The 19,525-nt window shown below is 36.8% G+C and overlaps 1 protein-coding gene across 6 annotated transcripts in view; it reads right to left on the minus strand.

The window, feature by feature from the left end:
• Positions 1 to 19,525, minus strand: part of Drosha (drosha ribonuclease III) — a 117,546-nt gene that overhangs the window by 36,746 nt on the left and 61,275 nt on the right. For all 6 annotated transcript variants that reach the window (XM_021726594.3, XM_013358782.4, XM_021726593.3 and 3 more), the window contains 4 exons: positions 18,609 to 18,716; positions 9,154 to 9,261; positions 8,318 to 8,456; positions 7,925 to 7,985 (listed from right to left, as the gene is read on the minus strand). In XM_021726594.3, coding sequence (XP_021582269.1) covers positions 7,925 to 7,985; positions 8,318 to 8,456; positions 9,154 to 9,261; positions 18,609 to 18,716 — 416 coding nt within the window. The remainder of the gene's footprint in view (positions 1 to 7,924; positions 7,986 to 8,317; positions 8,457 to 9,153; positions 9,262 to 18,608; positions 18,717 to 19,525) is intronic.

A 19,525-nucleotide genomic window follows, 5' to 3' on the forward strand; every position in this document is an offset into this window, starting at 1 on the left:
AGGGTTAGCACTCAGGCTGGGGATGTAGCTCAGTGGAAGAGGGCTTGCCTATCATGCACAAGGCCCTGGGTTCCATTCCCAGTCCAACAACAAAAATAAAAAAGTAACAGGTCCATTGACAATTTTTTCTTATTCTTACCAAGTAAACACTAGACATTAAGGGACATTTTATTTTCTGCTACCACTCCACCAGCCAAGAATAACTAAAAAGTTCCACAGTAAAATATAAAATGTTGTTTGTTTGTTTGTTTTAAATTGTTTAGAAGCTACTCAGTACTGAGATTTTGTACTCTATTAAATGCACCTGAACTCCAAAAACATGAAGAAATGGGGGCAGTCTTTAACATTAAGATGACGGAACCCCTAAGTCCTCTGGCTAATTTCAAAAAACCTAACGATGTACTGTCCTAAAAGAGAAACAGGCTCCACATCATGAACAACCACAAGAATGGAAAGTTATACTCTGTATATATCTAAAAAGAACAAATTAAAAATATATACTCATGTATCTCTAAAAATAATTTAAAAAGGAAAAAAAGAAACAGGGAGTTTTTAAAAAGAAAAAAATTACAGTAATTCTTTTTCATTAGCCAGCAAAATGAAAATGTTTTTTTTTATAGTAGAGATTTTATTTTCGTCCTAATAGTTCAAAATATTACACAGCAAAATCCAGTTAATATAAAAGCAAGAAACCCTGGAAAGAGGCTGAGGGTTGAGGGGACAAACCACATTTGGCCTGTCTTCTACTCTATCTATGGAAGAATAATAAGATATCTAGTCCAAGAGTAAGAGCCGCTTGAGAAGTGAGTAAGTGATGTCAGACAGGCTAAGGTTCACCTTGATTTCTTTGATAAACATTTCTGGAGAAAAAAAACCTATGTCTAGGATCTTAATGACCACAATCTTAGACTGTTATTCAATTTATTAAAATACAAGGTCATAGTTCTAAACAGGTTGATTCAATAATGAGTCTGCCATTCATTAAATACTTTGCCCATACCCAACATGTTTTTCTAACATGTACATTATGATTAAACTCTGGAAAAAAGCCACAAACCAAAATGGTGATTAAATTCCACTTTAGTTTATTCTTTTACAAGACAATTCCTAACCCACTGGTTTATCTGAAAAAACGGACAGTGAGCAGCTAGTTCTCAAAGCAGAGGCAAATCTTTTGTTCCTTCTTCCATTGTTTGTACGTTGTTTAACCACACAGTTTATACACACTAGCAAGCTTAAAGATGAGATGTCTGCTGAGCAATAAACACCCATTTTTTTCTAAGATCTTCAGGAGTTCTCGTAACAGTAAGCACTACAAGGTGTCATTTACTCCATGGAAAGCCATCTTGGCATGGGCCAAGTTCCAGGGTGACTGCTGGAGTGAGTGTACAGACAACATTTTTCTCTCCTTGAATTTTAGTCATCCAGCATGACTGGTAAGGTAGAGCCACAAGGGACCTTGGAAGTCAGTGAGTAGAACCTTCTACCCAATTCAGAAACTTCTGCTCATTGCATTTATCTAGACACATATGGGGAGAAGTCACAGCCCTACTGCACTTTGAGTCCCACATGAAGGATCTCTTGAGATTTAACTAGAAATGTTTAAATGAGTAAATCCACTGGTGGGATTTATTTATACTAAATGCATTTCTTATTGTATTTTAAGGCAAAATACTTAAGTATAGATAATATATAGCCAGCCCTCTATCTATGAGTTCTGCATCTGTAAATTCCACTAACAACAAACTGAAAATAATCCTCCCAAAACTGCATCTCTTCTCATTACCCCGTAAATATTAGAGTATTAAGTACTATTTACATAGCATTTGTATTATATTAGGTATTAAAAATAATCCAGAGATAATTTAAAGGAGGATGTACATCCAAGGTTACATACCAATACTATGCCATTTTATAGAAGGGACTTGAACCAATGGATTTCTGGCACCCACAGTGGGTGTGGAAGCTGGAACAAATCCCTCATGAATATCAAGGGATGACACCTATAACTGTTAGAGCCTTAAATATACAGACATCAACTAACAGTCCTAATAAACCTCTCTGCTGGCCCAATAGATTTTCATATGTTTTATCTGGTAATGACTCTACCAATTTGAAACAAAACCCAAACCAAGGCTGCTTAAGTTTTCTTAAGTTTCCCCTACCACTCTCCTGGCTCCTCCTTCCCAAAGGTCTTACTGATAATACATGAATATCTTGAATGCCATCAAATGCCTAATCCTGCAGAAACTTTTTTGGCGGTGATATTTCATCACAATTTGCATGAGTTAAATATAACTATACAAATGAGATTCATGTGGTTTCAACAGTGACACTTTTTAAAATTATGGATAGCATATTTGCTTGAAAGGATACCATCATAAAAATTAATTATTTTATGGTTTTGATAGGCAGACAGGCTATCAAAATTTATTTATTAATTTTAAGTCTTTGTGCCTTTCTGTAAATTCTAGCTGACCCCAAATCAGATTAAACAAGACACTCACTAGCTGTTTAGACCTCTGATGACCATTACCCTGCTTAATGACCCAAAGTCTCTCTTTCTAGGCTATAAGTAAATAGCCTGGAATAAAAGCAATATTGAGAATGACATTCTTTCCTTTAATACTTAATTACTGAGTGCTTGCTTTGAAGAAGGAACTAGTTATAGAAAGGGAGGGGGGACAAAAAAAAGTAGGACAGACCTATAATCACAGTACACAAGAAAACATGTACAAGTAAGTAAATACCAGCAGAACGAGCTGTCACGAGGCTGCATGGGATTCCAAAGCAGTTGAAATGATGATCTACATGGGAGATGGACAGCCACAAGGGAAAGAAAGACGTGCCTGGAAAAGTGGCCTGGGGCTAGGTCATGGAGCTGGAGCTGCCAGGAAGGGTGGCCTAGCCTTTACTCAGCAGGTGGAAGGTATGGAGCTGGTTACGGCTAAGAACTAGAATCAAGGCACCAGAAAGAGCAAGCAAGATGCCTGACCAAAGAGGCAATCTGCATGTGTTCTAGCAGAGGGCAGTCAGTCATTAATGGTACTGGAGGATGGAAGGAGAGGAGAGAGGGTCTAGAAGAGTTCAGTTGAGAGCCCTTCTTCTCGGCCCTCATGCTTTCCATTTTTCCTAATTATATGAGTGTCCAGAAGCAAATTACCCATTCAACCTACTAGCTCTCCCTATTTCTTTTGCCTGTAGTGATGATTTAACTACTGATTCTTAGAATTTTAAAACCTGCTTCAAAGATAAACACTTCCAAGGAGCAGAGACCACAGCAACCCATTTTATAACAGCAACCAAGAAACAAACAGAGGAGAGGGCAAAGAGTTTAAAGTCAACTCAATTATTCAGCTCACAGTATAAAACTGACCTCTAATCCCTAAACAACTGCCAGATCTATCCTGAGCCTCTCAGCAGTTTTGTGTGTATGTCCTGCTTTTGATCTTCACTGAAGCACTTAGCAGAGTCCCTCCTATATTAAGTTATTTATGCTTCTAGAATTCTCACCCCACACCTCCTGGTTAGAAGGGGCTTTGTCTTATTTGCCTTTGGATCTCCTAAAATACCTATAAACTGCCTCAAACTAAAAAGGCTCTGGATAAATGTCTGTTGAGTTGAATTTGTGAGAAGCTTCTTAAGTCCAGATTCAGCACTGTCCACAGCTACAAGCTGCTAGTAGCAGCAAATAGCAGCAGATGCTGGTAGTAGAGGCTATGAGGCTCTTCTTAACAGAAACCTGGGTCAATTCTGCATCAGCAAAAAACAACATTCTCATGGCAAAAAGCAGCAGAGGCTAGAGTTAAAGGACAAGAGAGTATTTGTTCTCTGATGTCATTTTCAAAATGTTAAAATCAGAAATGACATAATTTCTCAGATATCATCCCCTTTGCCAAGGTAAGAAAGCCCTTTCTGAGTTTCAGTTATGTGAAGCAAGTGCTATACTATTGAGCCACATCCTCCAGCCCAAAAGCCAACTCTGGCTGGGGATGTGGCTCAGTAGTAGAGCACTTGCCTAGCATGTGCAAGGCCCTAGGTTCAGGCCCTAGTACAACAACAACAAAAAAAAAAAAAGGGGGGGGGGATAAGCATCACTTTTAATACTGTGAAATGTGAATGATACCATCAAACATGTAATTTCACTGGGTGTGGTGGTGCATGCTTGGAATCCTAGCGACTCAGTAGGCTAAAGTATGAGGATCACAAGTTTGAGGTCCACCTCAGCAACTTAGCAAGACCTTGTCTCAAAAAAATAAAGAAGGGAGCTGGGGTTGTGGCTCAGTGGTAGAGTGCTTGCCTAGCAAATGTGAGGCACTGGGTTCAATCCTTAACACGACATAAAAATAAGTAAAACAAGGTATTGTGTCCATCTACAACTACAAAAGTTAAAAATATTAAAAAATAAAAATAAAAAATAAAAAGGACTGGGAACATGGCTCAGTGGTTAAGTACTCTAGGGTTCAATCTCTAATACCAAAAGAAAAAAAAAAGATATAATTTACATATCAACAATTGGGGTGTTATGAGACAAAGATGATTTAAACCCATATTTTCATCATTGAAAAGTATGGAGTGTGTAGCTTTGTTAGAGGGGCGTGCAAGGTCCTCTTAGTAAAATTAGAAGGGATCTGAACACTCTATAATACAGAAGGATAAAAATGAAAATATGGTCATAATGTCCTGACTAAGGGCTCTCTAAGTAGACCTTTATCTGATCTTAGACTCTGACAAAACACCCTAGTGAGGCACATGTTCAACTTCAAATCAGAATTTTAAAGTTCCATGCTATCTTGCTTTTCACCTCTTGAGTAGAGAGGAAAGTTCATGACAACCTCCAAAAGAGAGCAACTGGAGGCAAGCCAATTTAAAAAGGAAAGTGGCATACAGGTTAAGCATCCCTCAAACAAACATCCAAAACTGGTAATGCTCCAAAATCCAAAACTTTTCAAGTTTCATATAAGTGCTCAAAATAGTTTGGATTTTGGAGAATTTGGATTTTCAAATTAGGGATATTCAAATGATTAAAATCAATGCAAATATTATAAAATAAAATTTTAAAAAAGCTCAAATCTGAAATACTTCCTAAGCATTTAAGATAAGGGAATCTTTATCTATTGAGGAAAAATGCATAAAGGAGACTGTGTGGTCATTGCTAGCAATTCTTTTAGCTGTGGTATTGGCTGAAGCAACTGCCTCAACTATCACTCCTGATCCTCTCTACCTACCTTTAATCTATTTAGTCTGAATACCCACAACCACAGCTATTCAACTCTTCACCTTCCTATTTAAAAAAGGAAAGCTGCCCTCAAGTAATCTCCCCTGTTGGCTTTCAAAATATAACCTGCTCAACTTCACACAAAATTTAATCCTCCTGCTAGCAATCTCAGTCTCTTCCATCAGGCCTTTGATTTCACTCAGTCTTTTAAGGGTACTAATGAGTTTATACAGACCTAGCCCACTTTCTCCCCAGATTCTTCAGGGACTCAAGGCCACCCCAAAGTGAGAATTTTAATATATAAAGATATATTATAAGCCGGGAGTAGTGGAGCACACCAGGAATTCCAGCAGCTCAGGAAGCTGAGGCAGGAGAATTTTGAGTTCAAAGCCAGCCTAAGCAAAAGCAAGGCACTAAGCAACTCAGTGTGATCTGTCTCTAAATAAAATACAAAATAGGGACGGGATGTGGCTCAGTGGTCAAGTGCCCCTGAGTTCAACCCCCACTACCCCTCCCCAAAAGGTATCTTATAGAAATCAAGAAATAAAATAAGAAAAGCCAACCTATAAAACTTCTCAACTGACTCTGTGAAGACCGTATTACCACAACAATAAAATCAGACAAAAGCTAGATGTGGTGGCACATGCTTGTAATCCCAGCAACTTGGAAAGCTGAGGCAGGAGGATCACAGTTCCGGGCCAGCCTCGGCAACTTAGCAAGACCCTGTCTCAAAATAATAATCTAGGTTTATAATTCAGAGGTTAAGCACCCCTGGGATCTGTCCCGAGTACCAAAAAAAAAAAAAAAAAAAAAAGAGGAGGAAGAAGAAAGACCTCACAGGAAAGGAGAACTATAAATAATTCCTCTTATTAATGTAGAAACAAAAATCCTCAGATAAATATAAACCAATATACAAATGATTATACACTATGATCAAGTGAGATTTATCTCAGGAAGGTTAGTTTAATCCCCCCAAATCAATTACTATATCAGATGAGTAGAATAAAAGAAAAAAAAATGTAAAGTACATGATTATCTCAATACAGAAAAAGCATGTAACAAACCTCAACACTCTTTTGTGATTAAAAACAACAACAACAACAACAAAAATAACACCAGGGATAGAATGTCTTTAATCTGTTGAAGGGCTTTTGTGAAAAACCCTCAAGAAACATCATTTTCAATAGTGAAAGACTAAATCCACCCCGCTAGGACAAGAAGAAGTCAAGAATCTGCTTTTAATACTTCTGTTCAATGTTGTATTAGAGGCTCTAGCCAGAGCGATTAAAAAGCATCTGACTTCACAAAAAATATTAGAGTAATAAACAAGATGATAAAAGTTACAGGATACAACATCAACATATAAAAATCAAATGTATTTCTGTATGTTCCCTAAAGAAGACTTAAATAGAAAGACATCCCATATTCCTGGGTCAGAAGACTTAATTTCAAGATAGTAACTGTTCCCAAATTGATTTACAGATTCAACCTAATCCTTAAAAAATCCCATAAGACCTCTTTGTAGAAACTGACAAGATGATCCAATAATTCATGTAAAAAAAAACCCTAAAAAGAACAAAGTTGGGAAACTCACATATCTTCTACTTTGAAACTTACTTCAAAACTACCACAATCAAAACAGTGTGGAACTGATATCAGGACAGACACACAGATCAATACCTACTTTATGTTAGGCAATGGTTTCTTAGAACACCAAAAGCATAAGCAACAAAAGAAATAATAGATGAACTAAAACATTAAAACTTTTGTGCTTCAAAGGATATAATTAGGAAAATGAAAAGACAATTCCTAAAATGAGATTATGTGTCTTGTATGTGGAATATATAAAATATTATTATAACTCAATAAAAAATAACCCATTTAAAAATGAGAGAAAGGATCTGAATAAATATTTCTCCACATATGAAAAGATGCTGAACATTATAAGCCATCAAGGAAATGCAAATCAAAATGACAATGAGATAGCACTTTATACCCACTAGGATGGCTAGAATTAAAAAGAGTAATAACAAGTATGGAAAAGATGTGAAAAAATTAGAACACTGATATACTGCTGCTGGGAATATAAAAAGGTATAATCACTTTGAAAAACAGTTTGGCAGTTCCTAAAAGATGAAACAGTTACCATATGACCCAGCAATTCCATTCCAAGGTTTATGTCCAAGAAAAATCAAAGCATATGTTCACACAAAATCTGTCCACAAATATTCACAGCAACATTATTCATAATAATATCCCTAAATTAGAAAGAACCCAAATGCCCATCAACTGATGAACGGGTAAATAAAATGTGGTGTAACTTTATCATGGGATATTATTTGGCATGAATTTGATACATAACATAGACAAATCTTAAAAACATTATGAGAATTAAAATAAGTCAGCCACAAAAGACCACATATTGTATGACACTATTTATAGGAAATGTTCAGAACAGGCAAATGCCCAAGAGACTGAAAATAAAATGGTGTTTGCCTAGCACTCAGCAGGCTGAGAGGAAACAGGAAATGACTATTAATGGATAGTGCTTCTTTTTGGGGTGATGAAACTATCCCAAGATTAGAAAGTAGTCATAGTTGTACAATTTTGTGAACATACAAAAAACCCCACTAAACTGTACACTTTAAATGGGTAAACTGTATGTGAATTACTTCTCAATGAATTTTGTTTTAAAAACTACTTTACCTTGAAGGAGTTGGATCATCTTGACCAAGGCGTGACATAATATTTATTAAGGTGTTAATTCCTATTTTTAGAAAAACATGAATACATAAATACCGTTAAAAGTATTCTAGGACCATCATATGGCACACAGAAAATGTTCTTACCCCAACTTGACTTGAAAAGGCTTAATATCTGCATGTCTAAAAGTCTGATAAACAATTATATAAAACACTTGATAAAAAGAAATTTTTCTAAAAAATTCATCTATCTTTATTATAATCCTCTTCCCAAAGTAACAACCTGAAGTTATTAAAAATGGATCAAGAAGCACTAGAGAAGGAGAAGATTAAAGAATTACTAAGGAAACTCAGGGCCAAAATATGAGAGTAGAGATTCAGAGTCATCCAAACGAACCTTTTTTCCGCATGTGCATGTGATGAACTTTTCTGTCTCCATATTTGGGCTGCCGAATTCCACAGTTAGACAAAGAATTCCTGGCATGATCAGGATTCATCCCAAAATTTAAATGATGACTTGGATGAGTCATGGCCAGCTAAAATTTCAATGAAATAAGTTCAGTCTTAAAAACTCAGCACAGAAACACCATCGTTAGATCATCCTGAATAAAAGGAGAAAGCTGTCTATCCAGTCAACTTTTTGGGAGGGGGACAGAGTACCAGGATTAAACTCAAGGATGCTTTATGAGTGAGTCACATCCCAAACTCTTTTTTTTATTTTGAGATAGGGTCTTGATAAGTTGCTTAGAGCCTCATTAAGTTGCCAAGGCTAGCCTCAATCTTGTAATCCTCCTGCTCTAGCCTCCCAAGTCGCTGAGATTACAGGCATACACCACTATGCCCAGCTCCAGTCAGATTTTTAACCTTGATCATTCCATCTTATCTCCTCCAGAATCAAACTTCCAGAACTCAGGCACAAGCCCTCTTCTGGAAAAAGAAAAAAAAAAAAACCTAAAAATCCATGCCTTTCAGAGAATTACACACTCAGCACTGGAAAGAAGAGGCAAAAAGAAGGAAGCAATGGAAGAGGGCTCAGGATTGAAGGCCGATTTTAGCTTGAGCCTATTTCTGTAGGGAGAACCTCAAATAAATGTGAGAGGAAGGATTTGAAAGCAACCAGGGTAGAACAAAAATCCTTATCACTCCCACAAGAGAACCTAATGTATCATTATAAATCTGCAAGATAACTTACTTGTATTTTATTAGGGTAGTTCACAGGAGAGCAATTCTTACCTGCAACAGACAACGATCTTGGAAAGTATATCCTATCAACTTGTCCAGGTGCATCAGGCATTGGTGGTAGCGGATATGATGGGTCAAAACAGGCAGCATCATTGCATGCTAGAAAGAAATACTTCAATATGTTTAACCCTATAAAAATGCTTCATTTATTTTACAACAAACAGGAATCATTTCCACATGACAAATTTCATCTTGCAAAATCCTAGAACAGTTTACTGGGTGTGTGGCATCCTATAGAATCATCCATAGGGGGTGGCATACTGTAGTTATTAAGGGTCTATCTAGTCAGTGGAACCAGAATGCCTGAGTCCAAATCCTGTTCTGTCACTGTGTGACTTGGGGCAAATTACTTTACCTCTCTATCTTAGTTCCCATGTATAGTAAAAGGATTAAATGAGTAAATACAAAAATCTCAGCCCTTATTCAAGTAGGAGCCGCTCTTGTTCCATTAGTATGCAGCAGGGCAGCCTCGAGTGAGGCACATGTATTTCTGTGCCTCCCGTTTCTAATCACAAAAAAAAATTGGATTAGGATTCATTCTTCTTTAGGGTGAAGACAGTTTTGATAATTGAAGGAAAATGACCTTCCCCAGGAAAATGCCCATATATATAGAAACATGCAAAAGTTATACCCAATTGTTATGTGTTCACAATCTAAACCCCATCATTATCTTTTGATAAAGAACCTCTGATCCAAATGATCTCCAAAAGCCACTCTAGGTTTAACATTTAATGATCTAACATTCCAAAGACAACTTTTGTAAAACCATCAAATACAGTTAAGGCACCTGAGGACATGGAACTTATATTTTTGCTTCAATCACTTTTCATTTGGCTAAAGATTCCTTATTGGGAGATGATTTCATGAAAGGCATATTTTTTTCTTTTCTTTAAGAATGTTTCCCTAGAACTCAAGAAAATGAAGGAATCATTCTTATTCATTAGAACCTGGAGGATGGGCACAGCCCACAAAATGATTGACATATGCTTTACATCATTTCAGTCTTTGAAGTATTTTAAGCTGGTATTGTTTAAAAATACATGAAAATGGATTTGCTTGAAACTACAGAAATCAGTTCCCTGTATTATTAACTTATAAAGAAAGACTAGTTCTACCAAATAGGATCTCTAATCAACAGAAAATCTTTCTTGCCAGCTCCATTCAATAAATATACATTGAGCACCTCCATGTGCCAGGCCTTACAATATCGGTGGAAGATTAAAAGATGAACACCCTGTTTTTGCTATCAAGGGCTCCATTATAATCTGAGTTACTGGCACTTGGTCCACTTTGTTTTTATAAGTGCTATATTTAAAAACAACAATATGAACACAAAGTATGCACCCAAAGTATAACACAGTTTTGAAGCCATTTAAACTGCAGGAAGCTCAAGGGAGTTGATGCTGACAGCTCAAGGTGATGAGCCATGAGAACTATGCAGAGCAACTGCCTTTCTAAAGTACAGACTTGACCTCAAGCTTCTTATTTTTTAATACCTCCTGAGTAATGAATCATTACTTGTCAGGAAAGTAATACTCACTCTAGAATTTAATTGAGTATTAAAAAGTCACTTTACACTTCAAGCCCAAATCTGTCTCATAGGAGGCCTATCCTTCTCTTTCTAGTTCTACCTCTGGAAACAAACAGAACACTTTTGTGGCATGACCCCCCACCACCACCACCATCTTACCTTAGCTAACCTAACCCTTATTTCCACCTTGTCTCATATAAAACAACTTTTAGTCCCTTCATCTCTTCCCCTAAACTTGCTCTAAACAGAGCCAGTTTCTCCTTCCAAATAGGTCTATTTCCTCGAGTATCATGGAAAGTTATGTATGATCCACCTCTACCTGGATTCGAGACAATCATGTTTCAGTGTTATCTACGAGACTGTTATAATCTCTAATTCATTTTAAAAATTACCAAATATTTGCAATGTTGAATTAAAATCACTGAGCATCATACTTTCCCTTCAATTAAACAAACAAACAAAAACACTCCTTTGAGAGATTGTGAGAAAATGGTAGCGTAGTTTTCAAATCTCCTTAAATTCTCCCAAGACAGGAGAACTACACTAGCAAAACCAAACACCTCTGAAAAACAGCTATGTAAAAACTAGATAAGGAATCCTCACAAACCACCAAATAAAAGTGAATGAGAATAGGCAGCATGGGGACCTCAGCATTAACATGAGAGAAAAGAGGGAGAGTAACAGGGCTTCTGACAGCTCTGAGAATGGAAGCATCCCCAAATCAACAGCTAGTATTTCTTAAAAATGTGACTGAGGGGCTGAGGATATAGCTCAGTTGGTAGAGTGCTGGCCTTCCATGCAAAAGGCCCTGGGTTCAATTCCCAACACTACCCCACACACACAAAAAAGTGACCTAAACTAGAGAGGGCTGTGCACAATCTAATTCACAGGGTGAGAAAAGAGGCAGTTGGACAGTACTGGAGAAGTCTCCGTCCTTTAAACACTCCAAACTAAAAACTAAAGCTCCTTTGCAGGCTCTACCATGAACAGAGTGTGCTGGGGGTAGAAGGCATTGAACAGGAGAGAGACAATAAAGGACAAAGGGAAGAAAAGGTCTAAATAAACACAGGGACAGGTGCCACCTGGAGGCTGCATTTTTAACACTGCAGAAAGAATAGGAGGAGCTCAAGATCCCTGAAAAGCTACCCTGGCTTACACCTCCTTCCTAAAAGTACCAAGAAGTATTCCACTTATTGTACAAGATTTATTTCACTTAAATAATTTTAAGAGCAACAAAAGAGAATCAAGATCAAGTCCAAAGTGAGGAAACATAGTTGGTGAGGAACAGATTCTTTTTCAAAAAATACTCTAATAACGAAGGAAGACAAAATATCTCTTTGGCAGACTGCAATGAATTACTGAACCAGCTAAGTAATAATCCACCAACGGTGACAATGTAACACACAGAGCGGTGACAATGTAACACACAGAGACTACCATTGCTTATGAAAGTCTTACAAAAACAATGAACTTAAAATCTGACCACTGTTGTTCAACAGAACTCTCTGTGAAGACAGAAATGTTCTACATTTTGCTGTTTAAAAAGGCAGTAGCCACAGGGGTCTACTGAGTGCTCAAAATGTAGCTAGGGCAACTGAGAAAATACCTTTTTAAATTTTCACTTAAATTATTTTAAGTTTAAATAGCCATGTGGCCAGTGGTACTGTCTCAAACTGCAGTTGAAGATCTACCAATTTAAAGGAAAAATAAGGGACGGAAGCAATGTTGAAGGACACCATACAGTTGCAGTCAGCAACACTAGATCAGACCCCAGAACATCTACTCAACACATGACCCATTTTCCTCAAGAAATATTGGCAAGGAGAAAAAAAGTGAAAAATGGAATAAAAATCTACAGATTAAAAAGATATTAACTAGCCTGGTGTGGTGGTGCACACCTGTAATTCCAGCTACTCAGGAGGCTGAGACAAGAGGATCACAAACTCAGCAACTTAGCGAGACCCTGCCTCAAAATAAATAAAAAAGGGCTGTGGGTATAGGTCAGTGGTAGAGAGCCCTTGGGTTCAATTCCCAGTACTGAAAGAAAAAAAAAATTAACTAATCACAATGCATTATTATTATTTGAACCTCAATTCAGACTGAAATACACTTAACAGAAAATCAGGAAAATGTGAACAGTAGCTAGTTATCTGTATTATAGAAATGCTGTTGAGAATTTTTGAAGTTGAGTGATAGATATACAGAGTTCATTATACTCTTCTAATTTTGTATGTGTTTAAAAACTTTTCATTAATAAAAAATAATAATTCTCGGGGCTAGAGATATAGCTCAGTTGGTGGAGTGCTTGCCTCACATGCACAAGAGCCTGGGTTCAATCCCCAGCGCGCGCGCGCACACACACACACACACACACACACACACACACACATACACACACACACAAATTCTCTATCAGACCTTAGTCATTAAACAAAGACTTCTTTCCTTCCTTTACAAGTAGCACTAAGTCTCCAGTAAAAAAAAACAGCTCATGTAGTGCAAAAATCAAAATCCATTTGTTAACTGTTTAAAGCGGGTCACCTCTCAGATGATAATAAAAGGGATATTTCCTTCTTTGTGGTGCTAGGGATCAAACCCAAGGTCTCACACACACTAGGCTAGAGCTCCACTAGTAAGCTATATTCCCAGTCCTTTTTTATTTTGAGTCACAGCCTCACTAATTTGCCCAAGCTGACCTCAAATTTGTGATCCTCTTGTCTCAGCCTCCCAAGTAGCTGGGATTAACGCATATACCACCCTACCAAATTAGCTATGTCCATGTACAAACAAACCACAATGAATCGTGCTTTTATAGATATACAGACAGATCTCTATATACATGTGATTATAATATGCTAATTAAATAATAATAATAATGATAATGATAATAAAAGGGATATCAGTAGAGTAGAGCAAGCAGATCAGGAGTTGGGAGGAGGGAAGTAAAGGGAAGGTACTGGGAATTAGATGGATCCAATTATTTTATGTTCATGCTTGAATATTGCATAATGAATTCCACTATTATGTATCACTAAAATGCACCAATAAAAGAAAATGTCCTTCTCCCCACCGTATAATCTAACTTACAAAATTCTTCCTTCAATTTGTTGTCCAGAATCTCTTAATCCCTAGAGATGTTTCTTCTCCCTGTGCAGCCATTCTTTGATAAATCACTGAGCAAGAGTTGGTCTGACAACCATGGCAGCCCTCCAACCCATTTCACCTGGTCACTCCAGGAAAACAGCACATTCATCAACTGATTCAAAACGTCTCTCTCTCTCCACTCAAATTAAACACACCAGCTCAGCGTGGCTCCTCTTTTCCCAAGCCTCCCTCCTGTTTCTCTTCCAGGAGTCAGTGTCCCCAGTTGGACACCAGCCTCACACTGGTGAGATGACCATAAGGCACAGTTCTTTGCCCCTCATGAAGCTGTCTAGTGCTATTCACAAACCTCCTCCTCAAGACAAAACAGGGCCAGGTGTCTCCTTCCATAGAAGATTCCATTTAACCTAAAGTGCAAAATTCTTTCTTCTTTTGCACTACTGGAGATTCAATTTGTTGTCCTCAACATGTATGGTCTCATACATGTTAGATAAATGCTCTTTATGGAACTACAACTTTAGCCCTTTTTATTTTGAGATAAGAGTCTTTGTTGCCTAGGGTGGCCTTCAGCTTATGATCCTTCTGCATTTGTTCTAGAAATCAAATAACAGTTCAAAGGTGCAACTCCTGAGTAGTTGGGATTAAAGGTGTGCACCACCACACCAAGCTCCATTATGTGTTCTTAGTACCCTTGTAAAAAATTCCTGTTCTTAAAAGTCAGGTTCTATAGTGGCCTGTTCCTTTTCTTCCTCTTCTGACTCATCATGCTCCATTTTTTTCCAGTCTCAGATACAGATAGATCTATATATACATGTAATTATAATATATTAATTAAATAATAATGATAATGATAATAAAAGGGATATCAGTAGAGCAAGCAGATCAAGAGTTGGGAGGAAGGAAGAAAAGGGAAGGTACTGGTGAATGAGACTGATCCAGGTTTTGATTTTTTTTTTCCTCCACAATGCCCAGAATTCACTAGCAAACAGCAACACAGCGAAAATCCTTCAATGGTTTCTCTCCAAACTTTGTGACAAGTCTGCATTTGGTTTCCATATAACCACAGGTTACAGCATCTGCCCTGTTCTCATTCCTCTTAACATTGGCTGGGATACCAGGTGGAATTTTCTAACCACCTAATAACTCTTGCCAACTTCTCTGACCGAGGAAAATGTACTCTTACATCACTCCACCTTGGATTTATCACAACAGTTTTATCTCCTACAGCAGCCAGACAGCCTCACAAAGTTTTGGGCAGATAACTACTAGCAGTTATTATCAATAAAGAGTAAGTTCTATATTGATGAACTACCAAATAGAAGGAGAAAAGCAAACAAACAAACAAAGGATTTCTGAGAAGCACTCAGTCTTTCTTCTCTTAAAGTTAAGTATAAGCCCATCTATTAACTGGCATCAGGGTTATTCTACGTATTCAGTGTATAAATTAATTTAACTGCTATTTTTCAAGTCTCTCAGATTCTTTATTCTTCATTATCCAAAATACTAAATACCTTTGTTCTGAAGGTTTTAAACTGCATTATTCTATGCCATCTTATTTGAAGTACACATACCCAAAGAAAACATTTGTTCTAGGATAAGAAATGAAATAACAGTTCCAAGGTGCAAGCCAATATTACTTGAAAACAATAAAATCATTGTTTGTGCCTCTTAAAAAGCTGTCAATTTTATAAATATTTTTTAAACCTCTACAACCAAAATCATGAAGAACAACATAAAAACCAAGTAAGCAATAAAAATGTCAACTTGTATAGCTTGTGAGTAGTCACCCACACAATGGACTATACAAAGAAAGTTAAGACGACCCTTAGAAATAAGCCTAAAGCAGCCTGCAAAATATATTCAGTTTTATCTGATTTATACACACACACAAACTAGAGGGAACTATGTTGCCCCTTACTGTTTACTTAAAGAATTTCAATGTAAAAATTGAACCAAAATGTATGGCTAAACTCATTAATTTAGAGGCAACTATTATTAATCAATTTCCCCTTATCATTCTCCCCTACATAATTTCTATCTTACTTTAGCTTTTTGGATTTAATATTAGAACTAGGTTGCTTGACTATAATGATTGAGTTGATGAGTAACACTTCCAAATTCTCTCAAGGTGGCATCTCTATATGTTAACATTTTAAGTTCAGTGCAGGTAATAATTCACTTTCACAACTTCAAGAATATTACAGTGACATTATATTTCATATCAAGATAAACAAATAACTCATCTGTTCACCTAAAGCTGAGAGCTACAGAATGCCTCCAAGATGATTTGATGTTGATGTGTAAAAAGCTATTTCAAAGCAGAGAGGCAACTCCCAACCCCACAATGTAATCATTCTTAGATTTCCTTCTCTCTCTCTCTCTCTCTGCGATACTGGGGATGGAACCCAAGTCCTCCTACATCCTAGGTAAGTACTATACCACTGAGCTATACCTCCATCCCTTACATTTTCTTCTCTTTAGATTATACTGATTTTTTAGGTAGCTGGCTGGCTCATTTTCATTCCTTTTTATATACAAACTTTCTTTCTTTTTTTTTAAACAAACCATAAGTAATTCCTTCTATACATATGAACTCAGAGGCAGCAATTTAGATTCTTTCTTTCTTTCTTTTTTTTTTTTTTTTTTAAGAGAGAGAGAGGGAGGAGAGAGTTTTCGGTGGACACAACAACTTTATTTTATTTTTATGTGGTGCTGAGGATCGAACCCAGCGCCCCTTGCATGCCAGGTGAGAGAATTACCACTTGAGCCACATCCCCAGCCCAGCAATTTAGATTCTTATCAAGTAATTTAAACATGAGGGTAATCGTATTTAAATGTTAAAAAGACATCTACCAAAAGAAACAAGAAATGGAAGCATGACTTCTAAATAGATGACAGTTCTCTTTGGAACAGGGAGAGTTCTATAGAGGGAAAGTTATTATTAGAACACGAAGCATTCACTTTTGCAGGGGATTAACCAGGATCAATTTTTCTCTGACCATTAATCAAGGCAAATGAGTCCTTTTGCCTATCAATCCTGAGGCAGAATATAGAAGACAACACAGAGAGAAAAAAAGAGAACCTAATTCTTGAGCTGCCTCTCTACTAGCTGTACAACCAGAGCAAGACATCTATGATATTGCTAAAGAATATAAAACTACATTGGAACAGATCATTTAGCATCCCTGTTTTATCAAAAAAAGAATAAAAGGGTTTAATACTTAAAAAAAAAAAAAAAAGTTCAGTGGAATAAACCGGCTTAATGACTGCTACATGGAGCAGAGAAACCAAGGAAAACGAGACACTCTCTCCATCCCAGCACCCGACCATTCAGACAGTTTTTTCCTCCCTCCTTTTACAAATTACAGCTCCACAGGGTTTTGTTTGGAAAAAATACTTCAGAGTTAATCAAAAACACAACTATAAAAACCAATAAACTAGGAGGCTCTAAGTTTTCTTGCAATTCTTAATACACCACAGTTTGATGAAACTTTCTCGTGTGTTTGGTGCTGTGGATCAAATGTGCTAGGCCTCAAAATGTGGTAGGTAAGTGCTTCCACCACTGAGCCATGCCCATAGCTCCTAAAATGTTATGACTTCTTAAATAATGAACTCTGATTTACTTATCACTGAGATTACCAAACACTGGCTTTGTGGAAACACTAACAAATAGAAAAAATGAAAAGGTATGACTTCAAATGGTGCTGGGAAAGAATCAAAGACAGAAAATATTCACCTCTCAAAGGACTGATAGTAAAAAATATTGGTCAATTGAAAAAATAACTTGAGAAAATGTTGAATGTAATTGGTTACCACTGTAGATAATTATTCTCACAATAGTAGTTCATCTTAATACAAAAATAGTTAGCTTTGGATATCACTCAGTAAATGAACTGTGTAGCAATACTTTTAATTATTGGATTAAACTGTACTGTTCAATATAATAATTAAATGCCAACATTGATTTTCTTCAAAAAATTCTTTATGATGAAATAAATATCTAGGAAGTTGCCTGAACTTATTACAATGAATGCTACCATCAAAACAGACAAGTGGAAGCCTGGACCTATTTTTCCAAAAGGCTGAACAAAGCAAATTGCATTATCTAACCCAGTCTGCATACTCATTTCCTTTACTGTAATTCTCATGAAGTGCAATGAACAGCTATCTTGAAGATCTTAAGAATATGCTGGTTTTGGGTGATATCTAATCTGGTATAAATTCCACCCATGGGAAAGACAAAGATACTCATTAAGGAGTCAGTTACTCGTGGCTGAAATATTTCTCTACTGAGTTCACCAAAGAGAAAAAAAATACTGTCATTTGGTTCAAATATGAAATGCATACTGATTCTGTTCATTAATGCCCTCAGTTCTCTGCAATATAAATTTAGGTCATTGTTCCAGAAAGTTTGTACACTCCAAAGATCCTGTATGGCTGCTAGATTATCTCTTTTGTACCAGCATCTACATGTGTGCTGCAATTAGGCAGGTGCATTTGAAGGCAGACATAGCTTTATCTAAAGTAAAGAGTCTGAATTACTACATACACTCCTTCCCGCTCACCCACACGCTCAGACGTACACACACGTACACACACACACACACACACACACACAAAACACCACCACCACCACCAGAACAGACAACAAAAATAAAACCCAAACAACAGAAAACAATCTATGCTTCCTGTTCCATTTAGCCTGAGGGTAGTGTGTTCCATAGAAACTTTTCAATAAGACAAAATTTCAGTGCCAATGCCTTTTAAAGGAAGAGAGAGATGGGCATAATTGTGTTCTCAGAAGTGTCATCACCTGACAGACATCAGAACGAATGCCAGTTTTCCAGAATCCTTGGCTACTTAGTTCCACAGTTACTTCTCGCCTCATTGTATTCTTCTGTCGTATTTTTTGGAGTGCTTCCTAGAAAAGAACTCATTATGATGAGTAACTTGACAGTTGTAAAGCAATATTAAGCCAAACAGCAAGCATTAGAAAATAAGTTGGATTCACATATTCGATACTATCTTTACAATTCAGTATCATCTCTACATTCAGGTACTCAAACCAATTTGTGCAAAATTATATTTTATTTGAAATGATGGCTGGGATGTATGAAGCCAAGGGTATAAGGTAACTTCATGGTAACTATATAAGGAAATTTCTAAACCAAATCTACTAATCTGGCACATTCGAACAAAATATGTCCTTTCACTGATAAGAGAAACAAAATGTGGTGTTTGGGATTTGAATTCAGCACATAAAAATTATATTCATATCAAGCCTTATGTTAAGCATTTCCATCTAAGAAAGACAATCACTTAATCTGCAACCCACAAATTCTAAAAATTGCCTTCTAATTTGCAAACCTCTTTACGTTCCTGCTATAAGGGGACATTAAAAAGAAAGATAAATGATCCAAAATTTCACCTGGGAGACTCAATCAAGAACTGACTCTTCACCTCAATGCCCTTCAGACAATTAATTATAAGAAATAATTTTATATTTGTATACATGCAGTTCAATAAAAAAAAATCTCATAGTAAGTCATAATAAAGAGGAATCACCACAACCTCCACCACTGATTAAGTTCCTACTACAGATCAAACACCATAGGATAGATGTTAAATGGAGCATTTCAGAAGCCCACACACCCACCTTTTTCCTTGGGTGCATTAAAACAGGCACATTTCAGTCAGCCTCTCAGTCTTCAACCCTCCTTTACAAAAAGG

Source organism: Ictidomys tridecemlineatus, chromosome 1 (genome assembly GCF_052094955.1).
Source record: "Ictidomys tridecemlineatus isolate mIctTri1 chromosome 1, mIctTri1.hap1, whole genome shotgun sequence".
NCBI classification, from domain to species: Eukaryota; Metazoa; Chordata; class Mammalia; order Rodentia; family Sciuridae; genus Ictidomys; species Ictidomys tridecemlineatus.